Source organism: Hippoglossus stenolepis, chromosome 23 (assembly GCF_022539355.2).
Source record: "Hippoglossus stenolepis isolate QCI-W04-F060 chromosome 23, HSTE1.2, whole genome shotgun sequence".
Classification (NCBI taxonomy): domain Eukaryota; kingdom Metazoa; phylum Chordata; class Actinopteri; order Pleuronectiformes; family Pleuronectidae; genus Hippoglossus; species Hippoglossus stenolepis.
In genome coordinates this window covers 16301114-16328143 of record NC_061505.1, presented here as the reverse complement: position 1 = coordinate 16328143, position 27030 = coordinate 16301114, and the positions used below count along the sequence as shown (strand labels likewise).

Genomic DNA, 27030 nt, shown 5'->3' with positions numbered 1-27030 from the left:
AAATGAATGGATAATCAGTGACAATGCTAGTGCTTGGTTGAATTGACAAACAATGGTTGAGAAATAGCAAATTACAGTTTTAAATGAATTGTTGCCTTCACGTCCACAAATCACTAGGTATCTGGTTTTCTTGTAATCTATAGCTTTCAGAATAAACTGTGTGGACTGTGTGGAGATTATAATGGAGATGCCAAAGATGACTTCCGTAAGCCAAATGGATCATTGACCAACAATGTCAATTCCTTTGGACACAGCTGGAACATTGACCCAAAGTGAGTATTTCAGGGATAGAAGCATACATTAATAATTTTACTGGAGCTAAAGGTCCCAGTTTGAATGTCTGTGTTAATAGTTAATTATGCCTAGCGGTGCCACGCTGATTGGCATGGTGGCGAATCTTGATGACTCACCAAGAGGCTTCAAGTAGCTGTAACTTCCATGTTTCCGCTCAATCACTGTCAAACTTAATTTTTGTGATAAGGAACCTGCCCTGAAGAGTTCTATATGCAAATATACTTTAATAGTCACAGCGGCCCAAGGTCATAGCGCCACCTACTGATCAGCGTGAAAATGAAGTTGGTGTAACTCCAATGTGCATTGTCCAATTGACCCCAAATTGCTCACACTTCATCAGAGCCCCGACCTGACCAGATCTATTAGTCTGTATGTAGTGATAGCGCCACCTACTGATCAGCGTGAAAATGTATTTGTTGTAACTCCACTGTGCATCATCCAATCGGCCCCGAATTGCTCACACTTCACCAGAGCCCCGACCTGAACAGATCTATTTCTCTGTACGTAGTGAAGGTGATAGTGCCACCTAATGATCAGCGTAAAAATGAAGTTATTTTTAACTCCTCTGTGATTTGTCCAATCAGCCTCAAACTTCTTTCACACGATCACAGTCCCGCCCTGATCAGATCCATATGTCAATATTTATCGTTACAGTGCCACCTGCTGGCGACAGGAAGTGACATATTTTATGCTTTGAGGCTGGATTTTCAAAATAAACCCCCCCAGATAGTTATAGGAAGTTACCAGGAAACCCGAAAGGAAGCTGGCACAGTTTCTTTCTCTTTCTCTCTCTCTCTCTCTCTCTCTCTCTCTCTCTCTCTCTCTCTCTCTCTCTCTCTCTCAAATTGGCACAGTTTCTCTCTCTCACCAACCTGGATCATGTTATAAACATGCAGCTTTTATAAAATGTCTCTCTCTAGCCGGCAGCAAGCACTAGGCACACATTCAAAATTTCTCTGGAGGAATTTTCTAGATTATTTTGTGTTATGTGCTAAATATATGTAAAAAAAAAAAATATCACAGTATTTTAACATCTAAACCTTCCTTTTTTTCTCCCAGTAAAACCGTTCAAACTGTTTGATGTCTCATTTTGCACTCAGGGTCATTTACTCAGTTTGTGTCCAATGATAATGCTTTCTGGGATTTCTAACTCCCTCCTCATGCTTATAAGTTCTCCCATTTAGTGACAGGCGAACAAAGAAAGTTAAATTCTCAGGCAAGTTAGGCTTAGGGTTTTGGTCACATAAATATTGCACAATGAAGACATGTGTACGTATGGCAACTTCAGTTCTAACTGACAAAGCTCCCACTCGTCACTTCAAAGTAGAGAAGCCTCTTGGATGAGAGGTGAATCATCTTCAAGAAACTTAAGCAAGTCCAGTTGCCTATGTACACACGTACAACTGAAGATACCATGACCTGGATAACTGAGAATCTTCACAGATCCAAGTCCAAACATCATAACGGTTCTCAATAAAAAGCATTTTGGTGAGCATCCATTACTAACGAACTAGACACAGAGCTTCTCTAACAGACTGTCTGGGTTAACAGGTGTAATACGAAACCCAACACCACCATTCCAGGGTGTGATGAAGAGCAGGAGCAATATGAGAGCTCTACATACTGTGGCATCCTGCTGGACAAAGACGGTCCTTTTGCTGTATGCCACCCCAGAGTCATCCCCAATGTAACTGCACACTCATTCACACCACAAATGCACAAACATATGCAGTACACACAGATGTGAAGTTGTTCCCTCTGATGATGTTTTGAGAATTATTTTGTACATATAGCTGAGACATTTTCTAGTGCTCAGTTTGAGATGGTATCCCTCTGTGGACCAAAGCAAGCAACAATTACATTTTCTTTTATTCCAACCACAGGAAATTCACCTAACTAACAACTAGCAAAGTGGATTTGTGTAATATAAATTCCACAAAATGTAGATACCCTGCTACAAAACTCTTGATAAAGATTATTGCATGTAATACAGAATGGACCAGTCACTAATGGCATACCATAAGTTATTACAATAATTTGTAAAATGAAATGAATGGCGATCCTTGGCTCAACCTTCTGCAACACAAATGAATGTAAAGTCACAAAATTGACGGATTACATTTCTAAGATAAAATGGGGAAACAGAATTAACTCAAAGCTTCATGTGTCTTTAGAATTATTTTAAAGACTGTATCTTTGACCTGTGTGAGCTGGATGGAGCCAAGCCCATTCTGTGTGAAGCAATTGAAGCCTACATCAATGAATGCCAGGACCGGGGAGTCAACATTGGACCCTGGAGGAATGAAACCTTTTGCCGTGAGTATTAAATGAATGGATATGTTTGTTTAGTCTAGTCCACTCAAAGCCCTTTACAGTACAGTTCTTGACATTTACCCATTTACACACGCATTAATGCATATTTGTGCAGCACTTTTCTTTATAAGAAAGGGCAATTTGAGGGTTCACTATCTTGCCCAAGGATACTTAGGCATTCGGAAGAATAGGATTGGACGGATTGAAAACAACCAAAGTCCTTCAGCTGCAGCTTTTGTGTCAGTACTTTTTAAAAAGAAAAACGATACTTATACATCTATTTAATAAGGATTAAATCAGTTCGGGAACAAAATTGAAACAACCCAGCAACACAGGAGATGACTCTCAAGTCTCCTGTGAAAAAGGAAAGAAATCTTAGTGCTGAAACCCCAAAAATGCTTGATTCATTGAATTTATTTTAAGATGGGAAAAACAGTTACCGCACTGCAGTTATTGCATACATTAAAACTCACTGAGGATAAAACACATTAAAGGCTGAAGTGTTATTTCCATTGTTGTCCTCTAGAATGACATTTAACACATCACAAGATAAAAAACAGAAAAACAAGACAGTGACCAAAGACAATACATCAACAGAGACATAGCTAATAAATAGCAGCTTAATACTACTTAGTCAAGTCAAGTCAATTTATTTATATAGCACATTTTTACATTACAATTCATTTAGCTGACGCTTTTATCCAAAGCGACTTACAATAAGTGCATTTAACTGTGAGGGTACAAACCTAGAACAGCAAGAATCATGTAAGTACATTCATTTCAAAAGCCAAACCACAAGTGCGACTTGTAAGTGCAACTAAATTAATTTTTTTATTTTTTTTATTGGTTATTAGACATAATTTTCTTAGTCAAGGTGTAGTATAAAGGGATATGTCCTTAGCCTGCGGTGGAAGATGTGTAGACTTTCTGCTGTCCTGATGCCAGTGGGTTGTTCATTCCACCATTTAGGAGCCAGGACAGCTTTTAACATTTTTAAAACAACAAACACGTACAAACACATACAGGCAGAGATCAAGGCGAAAAACAAATGCCAAAGAGAAGAGGTGGGTCTTGAGCTGTGTTCTGAATGTCTCGATGGAGACGGCAGTTCTGATGTGGTCGACCAGTTTGTTCCACAAACTGGTCGACCCTGACTTTCCGACGAGCCCTAGTTGCGACCAGAAGTGACTGGTGACTAGTCAGAGGACCTGAGTGACCTTGGTGGGTTATAGGGAATTAAAACTTCAGACAGGTGGGAGGGAGCCAAGTCATTAAAAGCTTAATAAATAAATAGCACAATTTTAAAAATGAACTCTAAAACTGACAGGGAGCCATTGGCGGAAGGCGAGTGCAGGGGAAATATGCTCATGCTTTTGGAAGCTAGTCAGCAACCTTGCAGCAGCGTTCTGCACATACTGCAGGCGTGACAGGGAAGACTGACTGACAGGGAGTAAAAGCATGGATAACTTTCTCACAGTCTTTGAATGAAAGAAAGGCTTTTGCCTTTGCTAAGGCTCAAAGTTGGAAATAGATGCCTGTCACAACAAAGTTTTGTTTGTCAAATTGAATGCAGAGTCAAAAATGACTCTAAGGTTCCTTGCCTGCGGTTTCACAAAGGGTGAAAGAGGGCTGAGTTTCCCACTCAGATTATTGTAGTGTTTAGGTACCATATTTTTGACAATTTTGTATGCAAGTAACATATTTATGTAAATGAGTCTGGAATGTGCAGGGTGTGATATAAATCTTATCACTTTGTTATGATGCTTTTGTCATTTGATTTTATGGTGTTGTGATAAGAAGGTGTACCAGGAGATGGCAGCATTAACTTAACTCTTTCATTTTTCTCGGTTAGGGATTTTAAAGCCACATTTGCACCAAATAAGGGCCTGTCTAAAATGCAACCAAGTTATTTTACTTTGCCTCTCCAACTCTGACTATAACATTTCAGTCAGACAACTCACCTCAAACGTTTATTGCAGCCGTAGAACAGGTTTAGTGTTTGGCGTCTAGGCTCGAACCTAATCACTCCCCCATATGATTACACAGATATGATGGGAGTGATGAGCAAATACTTGTCTGACAGCCATCTAACTCATACTAATAATAATAGTAATAATAATAACCAAAGTTAGCAAATAATGAAAAGGCAGACCATACTCATTGCAAAACAGATAAGAGAACAACATTATAGAATACATAAATACATTTTTTTTGAATGCCTCTGCTTCTCAGACCAGCTTAGTCCGCAGGTAAATGTATCCCACATGCAGAAGGTGTTTGATTCCTGTCTAATATGTGTATTGATGAATAGTTTATTTATCCTGAAATGAAAACCAGTCAGTGTAGAAATAGTAAGTTCATTCATCCCCAATTGTTAGGTGCCTCTCAGCACCTTTTCAAACAAACCTAAAAATAAATTTCTGTTCATGAAAGTTTTACTGCCATCAAGGAAAAACAGCTTTATGTCTATATTCCAATCTGCTCACTGACTTCAATCTCCAATCCTCCCCCTAGCCCTGAGTTGCCCCCCCAACAGCCACTATGAGCCCTGTGCAGACCCCTGTCAGGAGACGTGCACTGGGAAGCCTCCTTCCTGTGACGGGCCCTGCTCTGAAGCCTGTGTGTGTGATCCTGGCTATGTCCTGAGTGCCGGAAAATGTGTCAAAAATAGTGCATGTGGCTGCCAATACACCAACGACCAGTATTATGAGGTACACAGTGAAGGGCTTGTGCATGTGCATTTGTATGTGGATGTGTCCTTAAACCTTTTTTAATGATATTTTAGTCTGTAACAATGTGACATGCAGTTTTCTTAAATACACATTTGCAATATTAAAAACAGAAAGCTGCCTGCTCTGCATTTACCATACTGAACTCATTATATTTCTCATTGCTAATTGACAACCTTTGTTTTAAGCCTCCTCCTGCTAACCCAGTTTCAATTTGTGATTGTCTCAGCCTGGAGAGGAGTTTTATGAGCAGGACTGTAAGCTGAAGTGTAGGTGTGATGCTCAAAATGTTACCTGTGTGACCTCTGAATGCCCCCCAATGAATGAGTGTAAACTCCAAGATGGCGAGTTGGGCTGCTATCCCACTGGTACGTTTAAAACTATTGTCCTTATACACATGTGTTGGATGGATATGGGTGATACTGTGTTAACTGAATGCTGACTCGGTGTAGTCTAATGCTCTGTTCTTTTGTCCCCCCCCCTGTCAGGCTCTCAGGATTGTGTAGTCTCTGGAGATCCTCATTACAACACATTTGACAAGAAGTTCTTCAGCTTTATGGGAACATGTACCTACACATTGGCGAGAACATGCAAGAACAAGACAGGTAGGGACATGTTCCTTTCATTGCACCTCAGCCTCTTTTTAACCCTTTTTTTCCTTCAGGCCCAGAGACTCACCCAGTATTCAGCAAAGAACCAAATATACACGAGCACAGAAAATATTCTGGTTATCCCCCCAATGTAACCTCCTGTAATTATTGCAAAGTTCTGAACATGATGATACACGCAGGTGTACTTCACATGATCATGTAAAGTTTGATGTACAACTACGAGTAAATGATAAATTCAAATAACCATAGAAAATGACAAATAATAATCAATCAATCAATCAATCAAATTTTATTTGTATAGCCCATATTCACAAATCACAATTTGTCTCATAGGGCTTTAACATGGTGTGACAACCTCATAATACAAGCACAAGTGCTAAAACTGTTGTATTATCTGCACAAATATAATGTGGCTGATGTTTTCAATTACTACCCACCAACTGTATTTTTGTCATATTTCTGTGGTCATTACTCTGACTTCTCTGAGAAATTTGGCATCTATCTTAAAGGCTTGTGGGGTCTTGGGACATTTTACATTCATATAATTGCATACGTTTTTTATGTACATAATGTTTATGAAATCTAATTGCTGCAAAAATCAGACTGTGAACTGAATTGTTTTGCCTTTACTGCACACGTCAGAGAAACCTCGTGTAGTCTACACTGTAGGGCAACCTGGTAGAGCCGAAGCCGTGCTGGATTTGACTCGATCTTTATAAATATGGTGTTGTGCTACCTTTGCAGGTCCTTGGTTCTCAGTGGAGGGGAAGAATGAGGCGAGAGGAGTGTCAAGTGTGTCGTACCTGAGGAAACTCTATGTCACTGTGAATGGAATTACTGTGACACTGATGAAGGCCAGAAAGACGCTGGTCAGTAACATTTACACAATGACGTCTGTGTATGGAAGTGTACCTATCCTTTATCACGAGAGGATGACTGGGCTCGCGCACACACACAAACACACACATACGCGCACACAAACAAACGCACCATCTGTAGCACTCTCTCTATATCCATCTTCATCCTCTGCTCTAGTGAAATTACAACTTTAAGCGCTCATCCCTTGATGTCATCACCTTTTTTTATTAGAAATGATCCTTGTTCTTTGAATTTTATCTCTTTATACTCTTTATTCCATAATCCTAGAAATCCAAATCCATCTTCCGTCTTCCTACATATCCTTTTTTGATTGATCCTTCCACAGATCAGACAAGTCTTGTCAGTGTCATTGTTTTCTCGTCTTATCCTACAAGACAACCAAGGATCCTAATCCCTGCAGGCTGTTTTCTTTAATCCACTTGCCATATGACCTGTTATGTATCAAATTTGAAAAGCTGACAAGACTCTTAATTAAATTTGTAGCAAACATTACCTGTAGCTATAGCTTCTGTTTAACATGGTGTTTTATATCATACGTCCTGTATCCCTCCGGCAGGTAAATGGAGTGCGGGTGGCCCTCCCTCACTCCCCCTCCCCTCTCATGACTATCAGCCTTGCTGGTCAGTACATCACCCTGCAGACACCCTTTGGTCTTCGGGTGCGTTGGGATGGAAACCATTACGCCCAGATCTCAGTTCCCAGGTTGGTATAGAGATTTGTTTAAGAAGTAATAAGCGACACAGACAAACACTATGTAATAACCAGTAACACTAAAGTAGGAACTAAGTAACTAAATGTAACTCATTTAGTTTACTAAATCTATCAAGCATGGCGTCAAAAAGCCAATACATTTTTCCCAGCAGTGTTTAGGGTTTATGGAAAAATACCTTTAAAACAGTCGTATCTTAACACTTAAAGACACTTAACTGTGGATTCTTTTTTACTCCACATTTTTTTCTGAAATAATGAAAATCTTGACCTTGTTTCACTCAAATTCCACCAAGTGGAATTCTACTTCTACTTTCTTCAATATTAATCTGATTTTAACTGTTGAAAATCAGAGTTTAATATCAGTTTATGCTGTTACAGCTGCAGAGGTATATTTTATGAAAACTGCTTAAGAAATCAGATGAACATCTGTGCAAGATGTAGTTTAAAGGTCATGGAAATCTGTTATTTTTAGTAAATCCTTGCAACATGCCTAATTCCTAATACTTTGGCTGTATTCTGCAGACTCTATTGATAATGCCCTGATTGATAGGAGCAGAGATTTCTATGTTCTATCTATTTGTGTCTTGAAATCCATTAAAGGGCTAAACGGTATTTGTCCTTGTAAGTCTTCTTAAAACATTCCTCTTCATCTTTTAATCCCCTGTTATCTGTGTCTTCGGCCCTTCAGCTCCTACAATGCCCAGATGTGTGGTCTCTGTGGTGACTACGATGACAACCCAGGCAATGACTTCACCAAACCAGATGGCACTCTGGTAGGAAACGCCAATGACTTCGGGAACAGCTGGCAGACTGAAGAGGATGAGGATGAATCGTGAGTTAGCACACGTCCATCTTTTCAATGTAACCGGAACATTTCTGAGAATGGACTTCACTTTAGGGCTGCAACTAATGGAGCGACGCCCGCGAGCTCGTTCAGGCAGCCGACTGGAGCTGCGCTTCTCCAATCATGTGACATACACCACATGACATACCGCACTCTCCACAATCATCTATAATACACACCCACCTTATTAGGCGGTCTATTTAAGCAGAGGGAATTTCCCATCACCCCCTTTGCTTGCCCCGCTTCTGTGTCAGTATTGCTACCAGTTGCTTCAGCCCCTCCCTCACCCCAGCATCCACCTGTAGGCTCCGACGGGGGGTTACAAGTATTGGATCATCACTCCCATTATATCTATGTAATCATATCGGGGGCAGTGATTAAGTCGGAGCCTAGACGCCAAACACTAACCTGTTGTACTGTTGCATAAACGTTTGAACGTGAGTTGTCTGACTGAAATGATTATTTTGATAACCGATTAATCCGTGGATTATTTTTTCGGTTGATCGATTATTAATTGGATAAAATGACAAAAGCTACATTTGACCCTTTACAGTTTATTTGAAATGCTCTTTCTATGTGTGTAATGACAATCCCAGTTTCAGATATGTATATTCCGACCAACATGTTTTCTCTTCAGGTTCATACCACGGTGATGTTTGCTGCTGTTTCTTGCGAAATCAGCTTTTTACATTTGCCGTTAACAGTCTTCTTTGCAGACTTACATGTCAAGTGTTCCTAAACTCTCTGCTGTATCAATAAAAACAATTATCTAACATAGTTACAAGCAGCATTTTGCAGGTTCTAATCTCTTTGTGCTCAGCAAATGGAAGCAGCTCAATTGAAAAAGGAATTTAAGGAAGAAGCAGCAACGAGCGTGTTTAAGCAAAGACAATGCAGTTGGCCGATTGGGCTTGAGTTCCAGGGAAAGCCCATATATATATAATTTCCAATTATGGAAAGTTAAGTGTCACATTTCTAGCTCCCTCCAGCTAACAGCCATTTGAGCCACAGCAGAAGATGAGAAATAATACTATTGCAGCAGATGTTTTTTTGCTAAAAATATATTATCAGCACAAATATAATGTGGGAAGATGTTTTCAATTACCAAACACCAACTGTCTAAACTCTTGGTGTTATCATTTTTAGGGATAAATGAAACTGAATTTGTTGTTGATTTTATAATTTAATGAGCCTGTTGGTTTTTTTTCTTTTGTGCAGGTGTGTTCCAGGTACTAAACCTGACCCAGACTGTGATCCAGAACTACAGGCTGAGGTGGTGAAACCAGACAAATGTGGCAAAATTAAAGACCCTGCTGGACCCTTTAGGTGAGAAAATAAAAAAAAAAATTGACCTGCTATTATGTAAAGCTGTAAACCATCAATATGTGTGTGTGACAAAAAATTGACTGATGGCACTGATGATGTGTGCAGTTCAGTTTTCATTTTTTTAATGGAGGAATCTCAAGAGCTGCTCGTCCAAAACTATCACAGTTGACACTGCATTTGTTGGGGTCCTCAGAAACCCACGGGGAATTGAGATAATCAAAGGACAGACAGATAGACAGGCAGACAGAGATTTCTAGTTTATATATTGGTTGCTTGACCCTTTAATACAACATTAATATAGAAAACATTTATTTTGAAGGAATATACATATTTCTGACAATAAATTAAATCTTAGTGTTATGTCCTACATTTACCTAGTTAAACTCAGAAATCACTGAAATTACAAATTCATCCAATTTCAATTTCTATGTTAAAGTCGATGATTATTCTTGTAAGGTCTATTTATATATACAGTATATTAACATAGGTTTCAAGAAAATCTTTCCTAATCAGATCTGTTTATTTTATTGTATAAACCTTGGCTTTTCACCTTAAATCGATATCAGAAGAACGAAAGCGCCCTTTTATGAGCAGTGTCAGCACTGGGTGTGTACCAGATTGTATACTTGTTTTTGTACCAGCTTTACAGCTGCCCAGACAACATGTGTTTTATTTTGAAAGATGTGTCTAAAAACAATTCAGTTGGACACATTGTGGTACCTTTACAAAGATTATCTGGTTCACTATCATATTTTAGATTACATTTATAGCTTCTTCTCAGAATATCACAAGAAAGTCAATGGACTCTGAACCTATGAACATTTGAGAGCACACAATCTTGGGTCATTCAGGATGGTTTCATGCATTCCTGTAAATGTTTACAGCTGTAATCTTTACAAGGAAAGAGTTGAGTGACAATAATGGGATGGTATGTAAAACCACACGTCATTTGCTGTTCTGCACCTCTTTTCTGTCTTTGGTTTCTTTCTGTCATCCCCTGAGATTTTGGCAGCGTTTGAAACATCTGCCTTCTCCACCCCAAACTGGATTAGTCTTTGTCTGTTTTCCAGGGAGTGTATCAGTGTGGTGAATCCCACTCCATTCTTCCAGAGCTGTGTGTATGACATGTGTCAGTTCAATGGTCAGCAGCATGTGTTGTGTGACCAGCTCCAAGCCTACACTGATGCCTGCCAGAACGCCGGTGCCAAAGTCCACCCGTGGAGGACTCCAGCCTTCTGCCGTAAGTCTTCAGTAGCTTAATGCGACAAACTTACGTTTGTTTTTTCAAAAGAGGCTCTTTAGCTCCAGGTTGGGGCACGTTAAGGCAGCGGCAATAGAGCCATTACAAATGTATTCACTGTCTTTTATTACATAAGCACAGAGGGACGACAAAGTGTTGCAAGCAGTGCCACTAGCTTTAGCTGTAGACTATTCATTTCTGTTAACAATTATATGAATAAGGTCAACTGAACATCCACAATATCTGAAAGTTCAACGCTGATCTCAACATTCACACACTTCCATTCAGTGAGGCTGCAATAGTAGGCTGTAATAGTAAATCCCTTTGTACCATACAGCCTAACCACTGCACCACCTCAGCAATGATCTTAAAAAGCTCCAACAATCTACCGTCATGTGACATTTATCTTTACATCCCGGTCCTATTTCTTTTGTCAATTGTATCTATCCTTGTCTCTATCCTACCCACATTAAATGCATGCAACTCTTCCGCTCCTGCCTTTGTCCATGCAGCCCTGGACTGTCCCCCCAACAGCTCCTACTCTCTGTGTGCCAGTTCGTGTCCAGAGACGTGTCTGGGTGTGGTTGGACCTCCGGGCTGTGAGGATGTGTGTGTCGAGGGCTGCCAGTGTAAACCAGGCTTTATCCTCAGCAATGACAAGTGTGTGGCACTGAAAGACTGTGGCTGTGTGGACACCAGCGGGACCTATCACCCTGTAAGTGGCGACAACACATCCTGAACTAGATCTATACAAACCCTCTCACTTTAAAGTATTTCTAGGTTATATAATGAAACCTGGATGGTTTCATAGAGAACTTTGGAAATATTACATAACATGATCAGAACAAGATACAAGGTATCAGAAACCAAGCAAATAATGATTACAGCACAGTGAACGAGGAATATTTAATGATGTTGTTGACGTGAGAAAGAAACTGTCAATCAGTCTACTGCATAACTTGAAATGACTTGATCTGAACCTAATACCTCCTTATTTTTGAACCCACAACTTCATACTTCTCATCACATCAAGAGTGTTGGAAAATAAATAACAAATAACAAATATCTTGTTTGAATGCATTTATATAGCACTTCTCCAGTATTAGCAGTAACAAGTCACATTCACCCATTCGGCACCATATAGTGCAACTCATCATACATCCTATCCACACACTGCTGACACAGCCATCAGGGGCTCTGTATCCAAGACATACCTTGAACTGGAGGAGCTGGGGCCACCGTCATCTGCTCATAAATGAATGAGTTGGAAAAGTGGCCAAAAGGAGCAAATGTGATAAAGCTGACAGAGATAGGTGTAGGTAGTAGACCTTACTGTGTTACAGTATCTGCTTGTACTTCAGTCAAAGCATTCAAACGGCAACAGATGAATAACATATAATAATCGGTCCTCAAAACCAACTGACTCTGTTTTGCAAATTCTCCCTCTGAATGAGGTTTCAGCTTCTTGGCTTTCAGCTTGCTCATCACAAATCTTGCCAGCATAACATTGTCTCTGTTACAGTGCGGTCTTGTGAAAGCAAAGAGCACTAACTTTATCCAATAGCATTTGTCCTTGGTACTTATGCAGTTATGCTGCATGTTTCCAGCTGTAATAATATTGAGATTGGTGTTTGAAATCCCCTTTAGCCCATTCCCCCACGCTAAGCCCACTGGCTACTTTTTTATTTCAACAAAGAGGAAAAAAAGGATTTGTCCACTCCTCCTGGAAAGTCGAATATTTCACAGTCTACTTCTCGTTTCTTGACAGTCATCGATGTTGGTCAGCAATGACACATAACAGCTTTGTGTGTGTTTTGTGACCTGACAGACAAACAGCAGGATAGAAAACGTTAGTCTACTGTTATATGTTTATTTTTTTTACGTTATTTCCAAAGAATTGTCTCATAGCCCATTCCCTATTCCTGCAAGGGATTCTGCCATCATTAATAAACATAGAACTTCATTAATTTGTCACCACTGAACATAATCTAGTCAGTCATTACATCTCCTACAAAACACATTTACCATTGTAGGTTATTTTGTAGAAACTTAATTAGACATGGTCGAACGTAAATAGTTTTGGAGAGGGCAGCTGAAAATATAAATATTATATGTGCATAAACTATACTATACTACTATACTAGGATGGTTTGAGTATTACACAAAATACGAGCTACAGGTGGAAGCTTCTGCACAAAGATGTTTTGATCTTGAGAATATCATGCTGGTCAGTTAATGAGCAATTATTTGTTTGTGGATTCTTAATGTATTATTTGCATTATTATGTGTGTTCATAAGGTGGATGATGACTGGTACGTAGAGGGTTGTGGGCAGAAGTGTGAATGTCAAAGTGGAGGTTTCATCCAGTGTTACAACAGCAGCTGTAAACCAACAACTGAGAGCTGCCAGCTACAAGATGGAGAATATAAATGCCACCCTCAGGGTATGTTACACACACACACACACACACACACTAACACACACAAACCGTCTAACTATTTCACCGTAGGTCTTAAATTACACTTACGTCTCTTTTTTAGGATTTGGCATCTGCTCAGTATCTGGAGATCCTCACTACATCACATTTGACAAATTCACCCACAATTATATGGGAGCCTGCTCCTACACCTTGACCAAACCCTGCAACATCTCCTCCGACTTGCCGTACTTCACTGTGGACACCCAGAATGAGCACAGAGGAAGTAATAAGAGGGTCTCCTACGTCAGGGCTGTGGTCATCAATGTGAATGGTGTGACTATCATCCTCGGCAAGGGTCGCAAAGTCCAGGTAGGTTACCTGACAGGCATGATTCTTTCAGAGGTGGGATTCTGCTTGATACAGTCGTCATCTCTACTTTCCCCCACTGCATCTGTCACATCTGTCGGAAGAACTTGCTTCGAAACAATAATTCCATCAGTCAGAAAATATATCAGCCACAACTCTGGTGATCAATTAATAAAGAAAACAATAGTTAGCCCAAATTTGTTTGTATACTGTCCAATCACAACATACATTATCTTACAGCACTATACATAATTAGGCAAAGACCTTAAAATATTGTAGAGAAACACAACAGCTCCTACAAAGAGCAAACACAGTGGAGAGAAAAAACTCACACGTGTGAGAGGGGAGAGATGGAAGAGAGAAGAGATGGGAAGAGAGTACAGCGAGAGACCAGGAACAGTTGTGAAATCATTTAATCATCATCAGACTCGTTGTTATAATGTGTTATAATCACTAGGTAATATGCAGGTGATGAGGTGGGGGTTGTCATCCCCCTTTAAACCAAAATGACAAAAAAAAACATCCCCCTTGATAACCTACCAATTCTCCTATCCCCTCTCAACCATCCCCTAAGACAGAGAGAGCTGCATCTGTGGATAGAGAATTTTAGTCTGCGGGTGAACATCCCATAATGAGTTTTCTCCCGATGGCCAATGGTCAGTGGCCATCCATAAAGATTTTACCATCTCCGGCAGGCAGGCAGGATTCAGCATAAACTCACTAGACAAGCTGTGCGCATTCATTTCTTCACTGTAGGGGTGTCATCACCAGCAGCCAACCATTCAGCTCAAAAAGTTATTTTAAGATAAGATCCCAAGCAATCTCCATAACACGTTTGGTGAAAATCCATCCATGCACACACAATTGTGAAAACAAAACTGTGCTGACATCTCATTACAATAACAAAATATGACAAACGACACTTGAAGAGACTATTTAAAGCTATTTTCTCTTTCGAATATATATGGTTCCCAGTGGTCATGTCATTGGAAGCATGAGAATAATAATAAAGAATGCTGCTTAAGATTTATAGCTGTATGCAATGGTTACTTTAATACGCAATTGTGAAAATGCAATTTTACTTGGGAGAAAGGAAAGATAACTTGATAAAATGGAATCAGTTTGTGTTACTTATGTTGCCTAATGGTTATAATTACAATAATAACAGTGATACTTATGGATGTAATAATGATATTAATTACAGTAGCAAGGATAGCAGCATCACTTAATGAGATTCAAAATAATTAAGCCGTCACAATGATTACCTTTCTACTCTTCAGGTCAACGGCACAGTGGTTGTCCCACCTGTCAGCTCTATCAGTGGTGTTCAAATCTTTCTGAGTGGAAAGTTTGTTGTTCTGGAGACAGACTTTGGCCTGAGGGTGCGTTTCGATGGAAACCACCACGCTGATGTCACTGTGCCAAACGCCTACAATGGCCTGCTCTGTGGCATGTGCGGTGAGAGTTATACGTTTTATAAGCCTGTTTAAACAACAAATTCCGGTCAGAATTCTGTCCAACCAAAATACTATCGCAAGCATAACTATGTTGATCGATCACTCTGTAGTGAGTCTGTATACTTGTTCCCTCCGCAGGAAATTTCAATAAAAATCCAAAGGATGACAACTTGAAACCAGACAATAAACCGGCTGCTAACACCAATGAATTGGGAGACAGCTGGCAAGTTCCTGACCTGCGGCCTGAGTGAGTCACAGTTTACATTTATTAATACAGACTTGCACTCTCGTATCAGAGACAGCCTTTAGAACTCGCTGTTGCTATGTTTACGTCTGACATTACTGCAGAATTTACAAGTCCCTAAAACTGAGACTTTTGGAAACAAATGATGCACACATGCTTCCTGATAAGCTCTTATCAGTCAACGGTGAATGCAACGTGTTGCTAACTCTTATTTTCAGTAACAGGTCCACCTCGTCGTCAGTCCAATAAAAGAAATCCCTGCTCTTACTTTTCACTGTTGCTGTTCCGTGTTCATAGTATTCTCTGTAGCTAAATAACCAACTGCAGAGAAGACAATTTACATCCACTGTACTTACACCGACACATTCAGAATTTTCAAGGGGTAACGATTAATGACAGAGGTCTAAGGAGTGGTTTCAGGGTTTATATAGCACTTTCAGTCTTGATGACCACCAAAGCCTTTTACAGTACAGTTTTACATTCACCCATTCACACACATCCACAGTGCATCTATTAGCAGCACTTTCATTCTATGAGGGGCAATTTGTCTTGTGCATCTTGCCCAAGGACAATTTTCTTGGCATGTAGATGGGGATTGAAACTGCTGACCTTCGTAGGTTGGAGGATCGACCGCCTCCACCACACAGCCATTAGGCTAACTCAGCATCTCACTCCAGTGAGGAATGAGTCGTAGATCCAGCACATGTACTTTTTCTATTTCTAGTGCAAGAAGAGAAGATTTCAGGATGTCAGAATGAGGGGAAAGAAACCTGAATGCACCCAATGTCTACCTAAGTCACATACGCATAAATGAATTCACTCAAATAGGTAGACGCAGTGATAAAGTATGATTTCAATATATTTTAAATAAGTAAATATTTAATAATTAATTAGCCCTCTTTAAATTATGTGGTTTTATTCTATCGCAAAATTGATATGGATATGTTTCTAATATTGACATTTTTCAAAGTTAAAACCTCCACCTTACATAACCAATTTGTCAGCTTTCTTGAAATCCTTAACATCATGAAAGCTTTAAAGGGATAGTTCACCCAAAAATGAAAATTCACTTATTATCTATGCACCACTATGCCGATGGACACTTTTGGAGTTTCAGGGGTAAACAACGTTGCAGCCAAATCCAATACAATTGAAGTAAATGGTGACCGATTCTTCAAACGTAAAAAAATATACAGAAAAAAAATAAGAAAATGTATCAATATCGCTCCTGTGGTGTCATCCAGGTGTCCATACGCGCTGACATTCAAATTCAACTCGAAACAGCATCATTTACACCAGGCTTTTAGCCTAGATGTCCTCTGTGATCCACGCTCCTGAGGAGGATATCAGAAGACATTTGAATACATGAATTGAAATTTGACACACAAAGGTCGGCTCAGTGTGTTCTACAAAAGCATAACACTTAGCAAGAAATCCCATTCAGCACCAGAGTAATGTAGAATCTTTGTAAATGAACACATTCATTCCTTGATCCAGGACACAAATTACATCATAAACTCATAATCTGATACCAAATTGCACTGATGACACGTTCATCGTCTCCTCTCTGAATGAGAATTCCACCCTAATCACTTCATTCAGTTTGAATGCATCCTCCACATCTTTTCCAGCTGCACTAATGGAGGAGAACATGAAGACTGTGATAAAGAAATAGAGGAGGAGGCCAAGAAGCCCACCAGCTGTGGCATGATCACTGATCCAAATGGTAACACGCACACGCACACGCACTCTCACACACACACAGACACACACAGCCTGAAAGATGAGAAGAGATTCAGATTGGGATGGTATGGCAAGGTGATTATTTTAGCACATCACAGTTTATGGTTTTATAATTAACTGGGTGTAAAGTTAAGATAGGTCCACCTACAGTATCAGCCAATTATCTATACCGCTTATGTAGGAGCTAGAGCCAGGGCCAACCTATGGAGACAAAAAAATGAATATGGTAGATATCAAACAAAATGTTCAATACATCACTAATTTAATATTGTTCACCTAGGACATGATAAAGGCCGGCCCTTGATACTGTGACTAATATTAGTAATAGAGTGAAAATAATGATGAACTTAATATTTGCCTGGCATTCACCTCCTCTACACCTCTGTGCTTTCAATCTACACCTCAGGTATCTTCAAGCCTTGCCACTCTGTTGTGCCCCCGGGTCCATACTTTGAGAACTGTGTGTATGACTTGTGTGCGACTGGAGGTCAGACCGTGGCTCTGTGCCAGTCCGTAGAGAGCTACGCTGATATGTGTGCTGCTGCAGGAGTCCCCATCGCGTGGAGAAACCGAACCTTCTGTCGTAAGTCTCTGTGTGTGTCTGTGTGTTGTGTTGTACAAAGACTTTTCATTCGACAGCATGCAAGAGATTTGCACAACTTTTGATCAGGCTATGAGGGAACATCACCTATAACTGGGACTGCAGATTACAGCAGAAACAGGCACACTAGTTATATGAAACCTGTGGCTGACATCAAGGAGATGTGTGTGATTTTTCTTTGTCTGCAAAAACAGTCACAAGGCACAGACAAAGAAAATAGTTTTCTGCGCTAACGCAAATTCATCGGCAATTACACTTCCCTGCAAAAGAGAAAAGAAAACTTTGATCAAGTAAATACACAACAGCGTTTTTTGACCAGCATTTTCTAAACTCTTTAAGCAAAACAACTTCCCAAAACTGTGTAAAATATTTTTGTTTTGGTGGCAATGCACAAAATGAGTGTTGAGAGGTTTTCTTTTTACATTTACTACACTTGTCAGTAAGACTCAAAAAGTAATTAATGTGCACAAAGAACCACTGGTTTCACAATCTCATGATCTAGCTGCTGTAGTACTTAGATAGCTGCTGTCAAGTTTTGTTTTGATTGAGTATATAAAGTATCCATCTTTTTGTCTTCCTCCCTCCAGCTCTCAAGTGCCCCCCAAACAGTCAATACACCCCATGTGGCCCTGCCTGTCCCCAGCCCAGCTGCCAGGACCCTGCAGGCCCCGGTGTCTTCTGCAACCAGCCCTGTGTGGAGGGATGCAGCTGTAACAAAGATTTTGTCCTCAGTGGAGACAAATGTGTCCCACTCAGTGAGTGTGGATGTACTGATGAAGAGGGAAGGTACAAGCCGGTAGGTTTTATTTTACGTGGAACGCGAAGCAATAATATTTTTCTTCTTGAGTTTTGTTACAAAAAAATATATGTGTGTGCGTGTGTGTGTGTGTGTGTGTGTGTGTGTGTGCGCACTTGTGTGCAGACGGGAGACACTTGGTTCACAGAGACGGACTGCTCAGAGCGCTGCAAGTGTAATAGCAACAACAACATCACCTGCGAGCCGTGGCAGTGCAGCCCTGCACAGGAGTGTAAAGTGATGGAGGGAGTACTCGACTGTCACTCCACTGGTAAACCTAACAACACACTAGATGACTAGAAGGGTCACTACACCTGAAGTCAGTATTTTTGTATAAAGTGTCAATATTTTTTAGAATAATGTGATCATTTTCCATCTTAAAATACACACCCAGGCTGGACAACAACCATAGGTTTACTATAATCTGTGTCTTATGTTTGTAGTTTTGTGTTCGTCTTTTGTACTCGAGCCAATCACTGATGCATTTTTAAATTGCCCTCCCACAGGTAAAGGAGTGTGTCAAGTGTCTGGAGACCCTCACTACTACACCTTTGACGGTGTGATGCACACATTCATGGGCACTTGCACTTACACCCTGGTGGAGGTATGAGATTCATTTGACCTGTATTTCACATTTCTATTTCAACGTGACACACATTTTTCGAGTTTGTGCCCATCACTGGTTTGTCTGCTATGTGCAATGTGTCAGTTGTAAATCATTCTTAAACTATGGTCTGATATTGGTTATTTTGAATACTTTAGGTCTGTAACACCACCAACGTCACTCCCTTTAAAATAGTAGCTAAGAATGAGGAGCGTGGTCAGCCGGACGCCTCCTATGTCCGCTCTGTCAAAGTCTATCTGCCGCATGATACTGTGATTGAACTGCAGAAGAGCCGCAGAGTTCTGGTAAGAAAGGTTTTTTTCAACCGTGGATATTAGATCATAACTGTCTAAAACAGAATGGAATGATCAGTAGTATTTTCTCTGTCCTGTCTTAGCTGAACGGACGTCGGGTACGCACCCCAGTGGCCACTAACATGGCCAAGGTGATAAGCAGTGGGTCCTACAATCTGCTGGACACAGACTTTGGTCTACAGGTGAAGTTTGATGGAGTCCATCACCTGGAGATAAGTGTTCCCGGAGAATACTTCAACAAGGTATGAAGACGTCCCATCAGCTGTACTGTCCCTCCAATCGATTCCTCAGTGCCGAGTCAGACAGTCAAACACAGAAGGGATAGGAGATTCTAAGTGTAGTGGCTTGTAATAATTATTATTTTCTTTTACTGGATTATGAATACTGCAAGGCACACTCTAATTCCACCTCCCCACTCTCCAGCTTTGTGGCATGTGTGGAAACTACAACCACAATTCCACTGATGAAAACCTGATGCCCAACAAGAAGCCCAGCAAAGATGTGATTGAACTCGGCAACAGCTGGAAATCAGATGGAGACAGTGATCCTGGGTTAGTGGATACAACATGGTTTACTTGTAATATCTTGCTCAAGGACGCTTCAACATGCGGAATGATGAATATATACAGTATATATACAGTATATATATATATATATGGTAACAAGTAACACTGCAAAATGCCAAGAGCCTGAGCGTCTCATCCAAACATTGTCCTCTCTAGCTGTCAGCCAGACACTCGTCCAGACATCCACCCCAACTGCACTGCAGATGAAGAGAAACGTTTCGAGAGTCAGTGTGCTGAGGTCATCCTCTCTAATGTCTTCAAGCCCTGCCATTCTCTGGTGCCCCCTGAAGCGTTTCTGGGTAACTGCATCTATGACATGTGTGAGTACGACGGCATGCAGGCAATGCTCTGTGACAACGTGCAGGCATACGCTCAGGCCTGTCAGAGTGCTGGAGTCACCATCAGCTGGAGGAACAATACCTTCTGTCGTGAGTTCCATTCATCTACTCAACACTTCAAGTAAAATATACAGTTTTGTTATTTTGAGAGTTAATTCTCCTTCCGTCCCGCAGCCCTGCCTTGCCCTCCCAACAGCCACTACTCAGATTGTACTGCCCCATGCCCACCAACCTGCTCTGACCTCTTCCCCATCGTCTGCCACCTGCCTCCAACCACCTGTGTTGAAGGCTGCCAGTGTGACGCCGGATATGTGCTCAGTGACAACAAGTGTGTCCCTCTGGACAGATGCGGCTGTCTGGACTCAGATGGAGACTACCATGATGTGAGTGAGGCAGCTTCCACACCGATGCCGACAGATCAGTTGAAACAGGAACATCCTTCATCACAGACACATGCAGGTTATAATGGCAGTCGGAGTTTTGTGAGTTAATAGCTCTTACTAGAGAACTAGGCAGAAGGTAGGAACCAGTGGTTTCGATCCTGGGTTCAGGACCCACTGAAGTGTCGACAACTGTGAAAGTTCACAGAGGAATCGCACCATTAAGAAATAAATTAAGATAATACTCATTTACTTCAGGTGCAAAATGTCCACACAATTCTCTTCACAATTTTCTTCTTTCTTCTCCTTCTTCCGCAACAGGTATTAAAGACATGTGAAAAGACACTTTTTTTAAATCGCAATATACATCTGTTACACTTAAACTGATTTACAACGGTCACTTCCCGTGTTTAAATTTCATTGGCTCAAAGTCACACGGCAAAACATCATTGGATCCAATGCACCTCGTAAAGGCCACAGAATGGTAAATGGTAATTGGTCTGTATTTATATTGCACTTTTCTCTTCATAGTCATTCACACACACATTCATACAGTGCATCTATGTGCAATGCTTTCTCTAATTTTGCAGTATCTCACTCGATGATGCATGTAGAATGGGGAAGACAGGGTTCAACTGCCTATCCTCTTGAAGGACAGCGACTCTACCTCCTTAGCCACAGCCTTATTGTGTGTGTGTGTGTGTGTGTGTGTGTGTGTGTTGTTTTTTAGATGGGAGACTCGTGGCTTACAGAGAAATGTGCTGACTCATGCATCTGTAACCCTGGTGGCAGCATCACCTGTAAGGCCCACAGCTGTAACTCCAACTCAGTGTGCGCCCTGGATAAATATGGAGACCTATCCTGCAAACCCAGCAGTGAGTTCACCACATTGACTGACATTGTAACTGCTGGGCAGTGTGCAGCTCAGAGACTTTGAACTTTAAAAGAATAATAAACAGTTGCTGCTGCTATATCTTGTTTCGATGTTTTTTAATCATTCCAATTCACCTCTCATTCTCTGTAGGTTTCAAGAAGTGTAGCATCGCTGGGGATCCTCACTACCGCACATTTGATGGTTTCACCCATCACTTCCAGGGCCCCTACACCTACATCCTGACTCAGGACCACAACCGCCACTCCTCTCTGTCGCCCCTGGTGGTAAGGGGGAAGAACATCAGACGTGGGGGCAACAGGAGGGTGACATTCCTGGATCAGATGTACATTGATGTTGACGGTGTCAATATTCGCTTCCTGCAGAAGAATATCATCTTGGTCAGTAGTTTGTCTGATGAAAGCCCCATTTATTTGTTGTTGTGTCTTGTAGAAGAAATAAAATGTTGTATCACCTGTAGGTGAACGGGGAGCGTGTCGTGCCTCCTTTCAGTCCAGTTGATGGTTTGACTATCACAAGGAACTCCAGGCAGGTCCAGCTTACCACTGTCTTTGGCCTTACAGTACGCTTTGATGGCAAAATTCGCGGAGGTAAAAAAAAAAAAACGTACCACTCACTTATTGAGCCCTTCTTTGGCTTGTTTGTTAATTCATTCATTTCATTCTATCTCTGTTTGTGTATCAGAGGTCATACTGCCCAGCACCTACAAGAACTCTGTCAGAGGCTTATGTGGAAACTTCGATGGCAGCACCAGAAATGAGTACATGAAGCCAGATGGGACGGTGATCAGGAGCCTGAATGCGTTCGGAGACAGCTGGAGAGTCAGTGACCGACAGGCTGATGGACTAAGGACATACGATCTTCCTCACACAGTCCATGTCCATAGGTAGGACCACAAACTAGAGTCACTATTATGGGAGCCGATTGTAAAGCTATGCATGCTGAAAATAACAGCAACATTTCACCAAATTACCCCCAAAACGTTTAAAAATGAGTGTATTTTTAAAGTAACTTTTTTACCAGATTAACAGCAATATATGTGGACATTGTCATGTTTACTTTTTTTCATAGTGTATTAAAGATTAGAAACATTTACATTTAACATTTATATTTATTTACCATTTATATTTATATTATATATTTAACAGTTAGATTTAGATTCGACATTTAAATTTAGATATAATGTTTGGCATTTAGATTTAACATTGAGATTTCTATTGATATTTAGATTTAACATGAACATTTTAATTTAATATTTAGATTTGACATTGATGTTGTCTTTCATATAATAGTTAAATATGACAGTTCACAAATACTGCTATAAAATCTGGTAAAAAATGAAATGTTGCTGTTAGTTTTTAACATGCACAACTTTACAATCGACAATGCATACACTGTAAAGAACAGTTTTTACACTTTTTAATGTTGGGTCAAGGTCAGTCCTCATTAGAAATATTCATATTCGTGTGTGGAGATTCGAATTTGACCTTGGAAACACTCTGAACCTTTGTTTGTGACCTACAGAACTAACACATCTGTCTTTCCTACTGAAGAATGCTGTAGGATATGTATGATCATGTATAAGCATTGCTGACCCTGATGCCTGTGCTAACAGCTGTTAGAGTAATAACTCTTACTAGTTAAAGTCTGTATACATAACAATAACTGTATACATTTCATAGCTCTGTTCCTTCAACCTCCTCGTTCACACTTTCAGTTAAACGTTGGTTTCGACATAGCAGCTTCGTTAAAGCTCTGTTTCCTCTCTCCTTCCCTCCTTCCCTCCTTCCCCTCTGGCTCCAGGCGAGAGATTGAGACTGACCCAGACTCGGGATTTGAGACATCAGACTGCTCTCAGTCTCAGATCAATGATTACAACAGTGTGACTCAGTGTGGAGCACTGTCTAATTCCAACGGACCGTTTGCTGCCTGCCATGCCACCCTGTCACCCAAATCCTTCCAGGAGTGAGTACTCTGCCTGTGTGTGCCTGGGAGTGTGCACATCTGTATTCTGGAGAGAGTTAGTATGCTGCTAACTCTACTTAGCAAGTTGTCACCGTATTTATTGTGTGTGTCTCCCTCAGTGACTGTGTGTTCGACCTGTGTGCCGAGCAAGGTAGCACAGCGCTGCGTTGTGCCAGTTATGAGGCGTATGCTGCAGTTTGTCAGGAAGCAGGTATCAAACTGGGATCCTGGAGGCAGCAGCTGGACTGTGGTAGGTTGTTGAACCATTATAAATCATCAGATTAGCAGAGACAAATGAAGATAAGAAAAGGATATTTTCTGCACAATTTCCCTTGATCACGAATCCTCAAGTCATTGTTGCTGACTGTTAAATATGAGCTGAGTAAAACTTATCAGCCATTATCCATATCAGATGATGTTGTAGCTTCTCTCTCTCTCTCTCCACCCCCCCCCCCCAGTTCTCTCATGTGGTGCCAACAGCACCTACTCCACCTGTATGTCACCTTGCCCACCCTCCTGCGCCGACCTGGCAGCCCCTTCTGAGTGTGACACCACTTCCTGTGTGGAGGGGTGCCAGTGTGCCAGGGGCTTCGTCATGAGTGAGGGAATCTGTGTGCCATACTCAGAGTGTGGCTGCACCTTCCTCAACAGATACTACCCTGTGAGTAGCCGTATCAAACACTTACAGCAATAATGTGGATGTATTGATGAAGATGGAAGGCATAGGTGTTATTGTGTGGAATGCTCAACAGGCATCTTATTACATGACATTAATAGGGTGCTTACTTTTCTGTTAATTAAATGTTCACATATGAGCAAAATGACATCTTCAAAAGCAAAAAAAAGTAACATGAACGATATTTATAATATTAACACCTTTAACAAGACCAAAACTACATCATTTAAAAATATGTGTGTGTGTGTGTGTGTGTGACTATATGATCTCATGCTACTCTCCATGTCTCTTCTCTCCCTCCATCCTGCAGCTGAAGGAGACATTTGTGACTGAGGATTGTTCTCAGGTCTGTGAATGCACCAGCACTGGTGCCGTGTGCCGGTCCAAGACCTGCCAGGACAGTTACGTCTGCACCATCTATGACTTCAAACGTGACTGCTACAGAGGTGTGTGTGTGTGTGTGTGTGTGTGTGTGTGTGTGTGTGTGTGTTTCTATGGGAAGAATTTGCTTTATATGATGTATATGATAACAAAATCCTATTAAAAGGGATACAAATGTATAAACCTTGTGTAGAGCCACATCTAAAGACCACAACAGTGTCAGTGTCTAACATAAATGGAGATGTTTATCAATGCTAAAAGCATTTAAACTAAAGACAATTTCCAACAGGATGAAGGGAGCAGTAATGAAAATTGGACTGACAGATGTATTGCCAATAGTATATGTGACAGCATAATGTATATCAAAGCAATCATATAATCCTGATCAGTCAATCACGATCCACTATCCGCCATCACAATCCCGATATATATATATTCATACACATGTGCCATGCTTGTTCTGCCACTCATTTGCCAAAATCGTAATCACCTTGTGATGGAGGATCGTATCGTGGTCACTATGGCGGATCGTAGATCGTGATGGTGGATACATATAATATATAAATATAAATTAACTAATTATAAATTGAATATTAATATGCACTTTAATTCTGCAGGAAGGTACAGTTCCTGGCTCAGCGCTAGATGTAAAAGCATTGTATGAACATGTGTGTATATGTGTGAAAAACATATTTAGATGCCGTCCTTTTACCATTAGCAACTAACTGTGCTATGTGGCCCTGGTCATCAAATAAGAGCAGCTTTGCTGTAGACTTGTCTCTTGTCGTACTCTAAGGAGGTCTTCACTGATAACCTGAATACATAACACAAATGTAAAAATAACAACAGCAAACAACCTGCTGTCTTTCTTTATTTTTTAGTGCCGTAACACTGACATTTCCATGTAATTAGTGTAAAAAACATAGAAGTTAGAATGAGTGCAAGGGAAGCAAAGGAAAATGTCAGTGATGTTTTGTCCTGTGTTACAGCGAGTCCCTGTCTCAGTTACCCCTGTCTGAATGGAGGAACATGTGAAGCAGGAAGCAACAACACCTACACCTGTCAGTGTGCAGAAAGCTTCGAGGGCTCCAACTGTGAGGTGGAGAAAACACAGACAGGAGGACTGGGTAAGGCCTGATCACACGTCTGCCTCACTCTGCAGGGGGTTAACGTTTCCTCTCATGATGACTTGAGTCATTCTATGGTATTTTCATGACAGTTGAACATCTTTATCCGACTTACTCTGCTCAACTACTCAGCAGAATGACTCTGATAGAGGCCAGAGGCCTTTTTTTTACCTGCAAATCAACAAAGTTAATGGCAGGAAAAAAATCTGCATGAAGAATTAAGACTTATATACATGCACTCATGTAAGGACTTAACTTTATAGCTGTCTTATTCTTATTTCTACAATTTCATCCATTTTCGGCTGATAGAAAGGATCAAAGTTTGTTTTTGTAATTTAACCCATTATTTGTTGCAGAAACCAAGGAGATAATCCTGATTGCGGTTCTGGTCTCAGTCGCTATGATTATCATCGTGGTCACCATTGCGTGTGTTTGTATATGCCAAGCCAAGTGAGTTTCAAGTGCTTCTGTGGTGCAAACATCTGACTGTCACTACCCCTGTCCCTCTTACCTGTGTCCACTGCGGCAGGACAGCTTTGTTTCCTCCTCTGAAAACAACCTGTCAATGACTTTTGTTCTTTGTGCTGATCTAATGGAATTACTGTCCAGGTCAATGTTCCTAACTGTTTTGGGATAGGGGAAGGGTGTGGGTGTGAGCGAGTCGAAAAAGAGATGCTCCAGCAGGGTTTGGTTTTTTCGCCCCTGTGTGTGTGTGTGTGTGTGTGTGTGTGTGTGTGTGTGTGTGTGTGTGTGTGTGTGTGTGTGTGTGTGTGTGTGTGTGTGTGTGTGTGTGTGTGTGTGTGTGTGTGTGTGTGTGTGTGTGTGTTTATTACAAATATAAAATGTAGAATTGCCTGATTAGGGTTTATATACAGCATGCATGCAGGGTAGGCATGGGCCCTTCCATCGTTTTCTTTTCGTATTTTTCAAGGACGGGATGACGATATGGTTGTTTCCTCTGATTTTGACTTGCAGCCGGGATGTAACCAGGACAAAAGTTTAATTGTAATTTCAGGTCACAGGTTTATGTAATTCAGAAGCATATTTATCTGAGCGCAAACCGGATCCGCACTGGAAAGGGTTTCATTCTTTATTCTACAATAACTATTCATCTCTACCTATGTCTCCTCTATTCTTTCGTGCTCATGCAATAGTTCTTTATCTTCATGTTTGAGTCTCTCACCTTTGTTCTTTCTCTCCTTAGGAAGAAAAAA

The 27030-nt window shown here is 40.8% G+C and overlaps 1 protein-coding gene across 1 annotated transcript in view; it reads left to right on the top strand.

Annotated features, from left to right (window-relative positions):
* The window catches only part of zanl (zonadhesin, like), a 33669-nt gene extending 7399 nt beyond the window's left edge, over positions 1 to 26270 (top strand). The window contains exons 15-50 of the mRNA XM_035149648.2: positions 144 to 272; positions 1846 to 1981; positions 2469 to 2610; positions 5122 to 5318; positions 5566 to 5704; positions 5825 to 5941; positions 6692 to 6816; positions 7383 to 7528; positions 8226 to 8369; positions 9600 to 9707; positions 10778 to 10947; positions 11460 to 11662; positions 13246 to 13390; positions 13488 to 13735; positions 15013 to 15190; positions 15328 to 15436; positions 17065 to 17159; positions 17583 to 17759; positions 18365 to 18573; positions 18700 to 18844; positions 19080 to 19177; positions 19336 to 19482; positions 19575 to 19733; positions 19915 to 20042; positions 20214 to 20485; positions 20570 to 20778; positions 21506 to 21650; positions 21800 to 22047; positions 22128 to 22257; positions 22352 to 22553; positions 23471 to 23632; positions 23752 to 23882; positions 24091 to 24293; positions 24619 to 24754; positions 25679 to 25816; positions 26173 to 26270. Of these exons, the coding sequence (XP_035005539.2) occupies positions 144 to 272; positions 1846 to 1981; positions 2469 to 2610; positions 5122 to 5318; positions 5566 to 5704; positions 5825 to 5941; positions 6692 to 6816; positions 7383 to 7528; positions 8226 to 8369; positions 9600 to 9707; positions 10778 to 10947; positions 11460 to 11662; positions 13246 to 13390; positions 13488 to 13735; positions 15013 to 15190; positions 15328 to 15436; positions 17065 to 17159; positions 17583 to 17759; positions 18365 to 18573; positions 18700 to 18844; positions 19080 to 19177; positions 19336 to 19482; positions 19575 to 19733; positions 19915 to 20042; positions 20214 to 20485; positions 20570 to 20778; positions 21506 to 21650; positions 21800 to 22047; positions 22128 to 22257; positions 22352 to 22553; positions 23471 to 23632; positions 23752 to 23882; positions 24091 to 24293; positions 24619 to 24754; positions 25679 to 25816; positions 26173 to 26270 (5668 nt within the window). The remainder of the gene's footprint in view (positions 1 to 143; positions 273 to 1845; positions 1982 to 2468; positions 2611 to 5121; positions 5319 to 5565; positions 5705 to 5824; positions 5942 to 6691; positions 6817 to 7382; positions 7529 to 8225; positions 8370 to 9599; positions 9708 to 10777; positions 10948 to 11459; positions 11663 to 13245; positions 13391 to 13487; positions 13736 to 15012; positions 15191 to 15327; positions 15437 to 17064; positions 17160 to 17582; positions 17760 to 18364; positions 18574 to 18699; positions 18845 to 19079; positions 19178 to 19335; positions 19483 to 19574; positions 19734 to 19914; positions 20043 to 20213; positions 20486 to 20569; positions 20779 to 21505; positions 21651 to 21799; positions 22048 to 22127; positions 22258 to 22351; positions 22554 to 23470; positions 23633 to 23751; positions 23883 to 24090; positions 24294 to 24618; positions 24755 to 25678; positions 25817 to 26172) is intronic.
* The last annotated feature ends 760 nt before the right edge of the window (positions 26271 to 27030 follow it).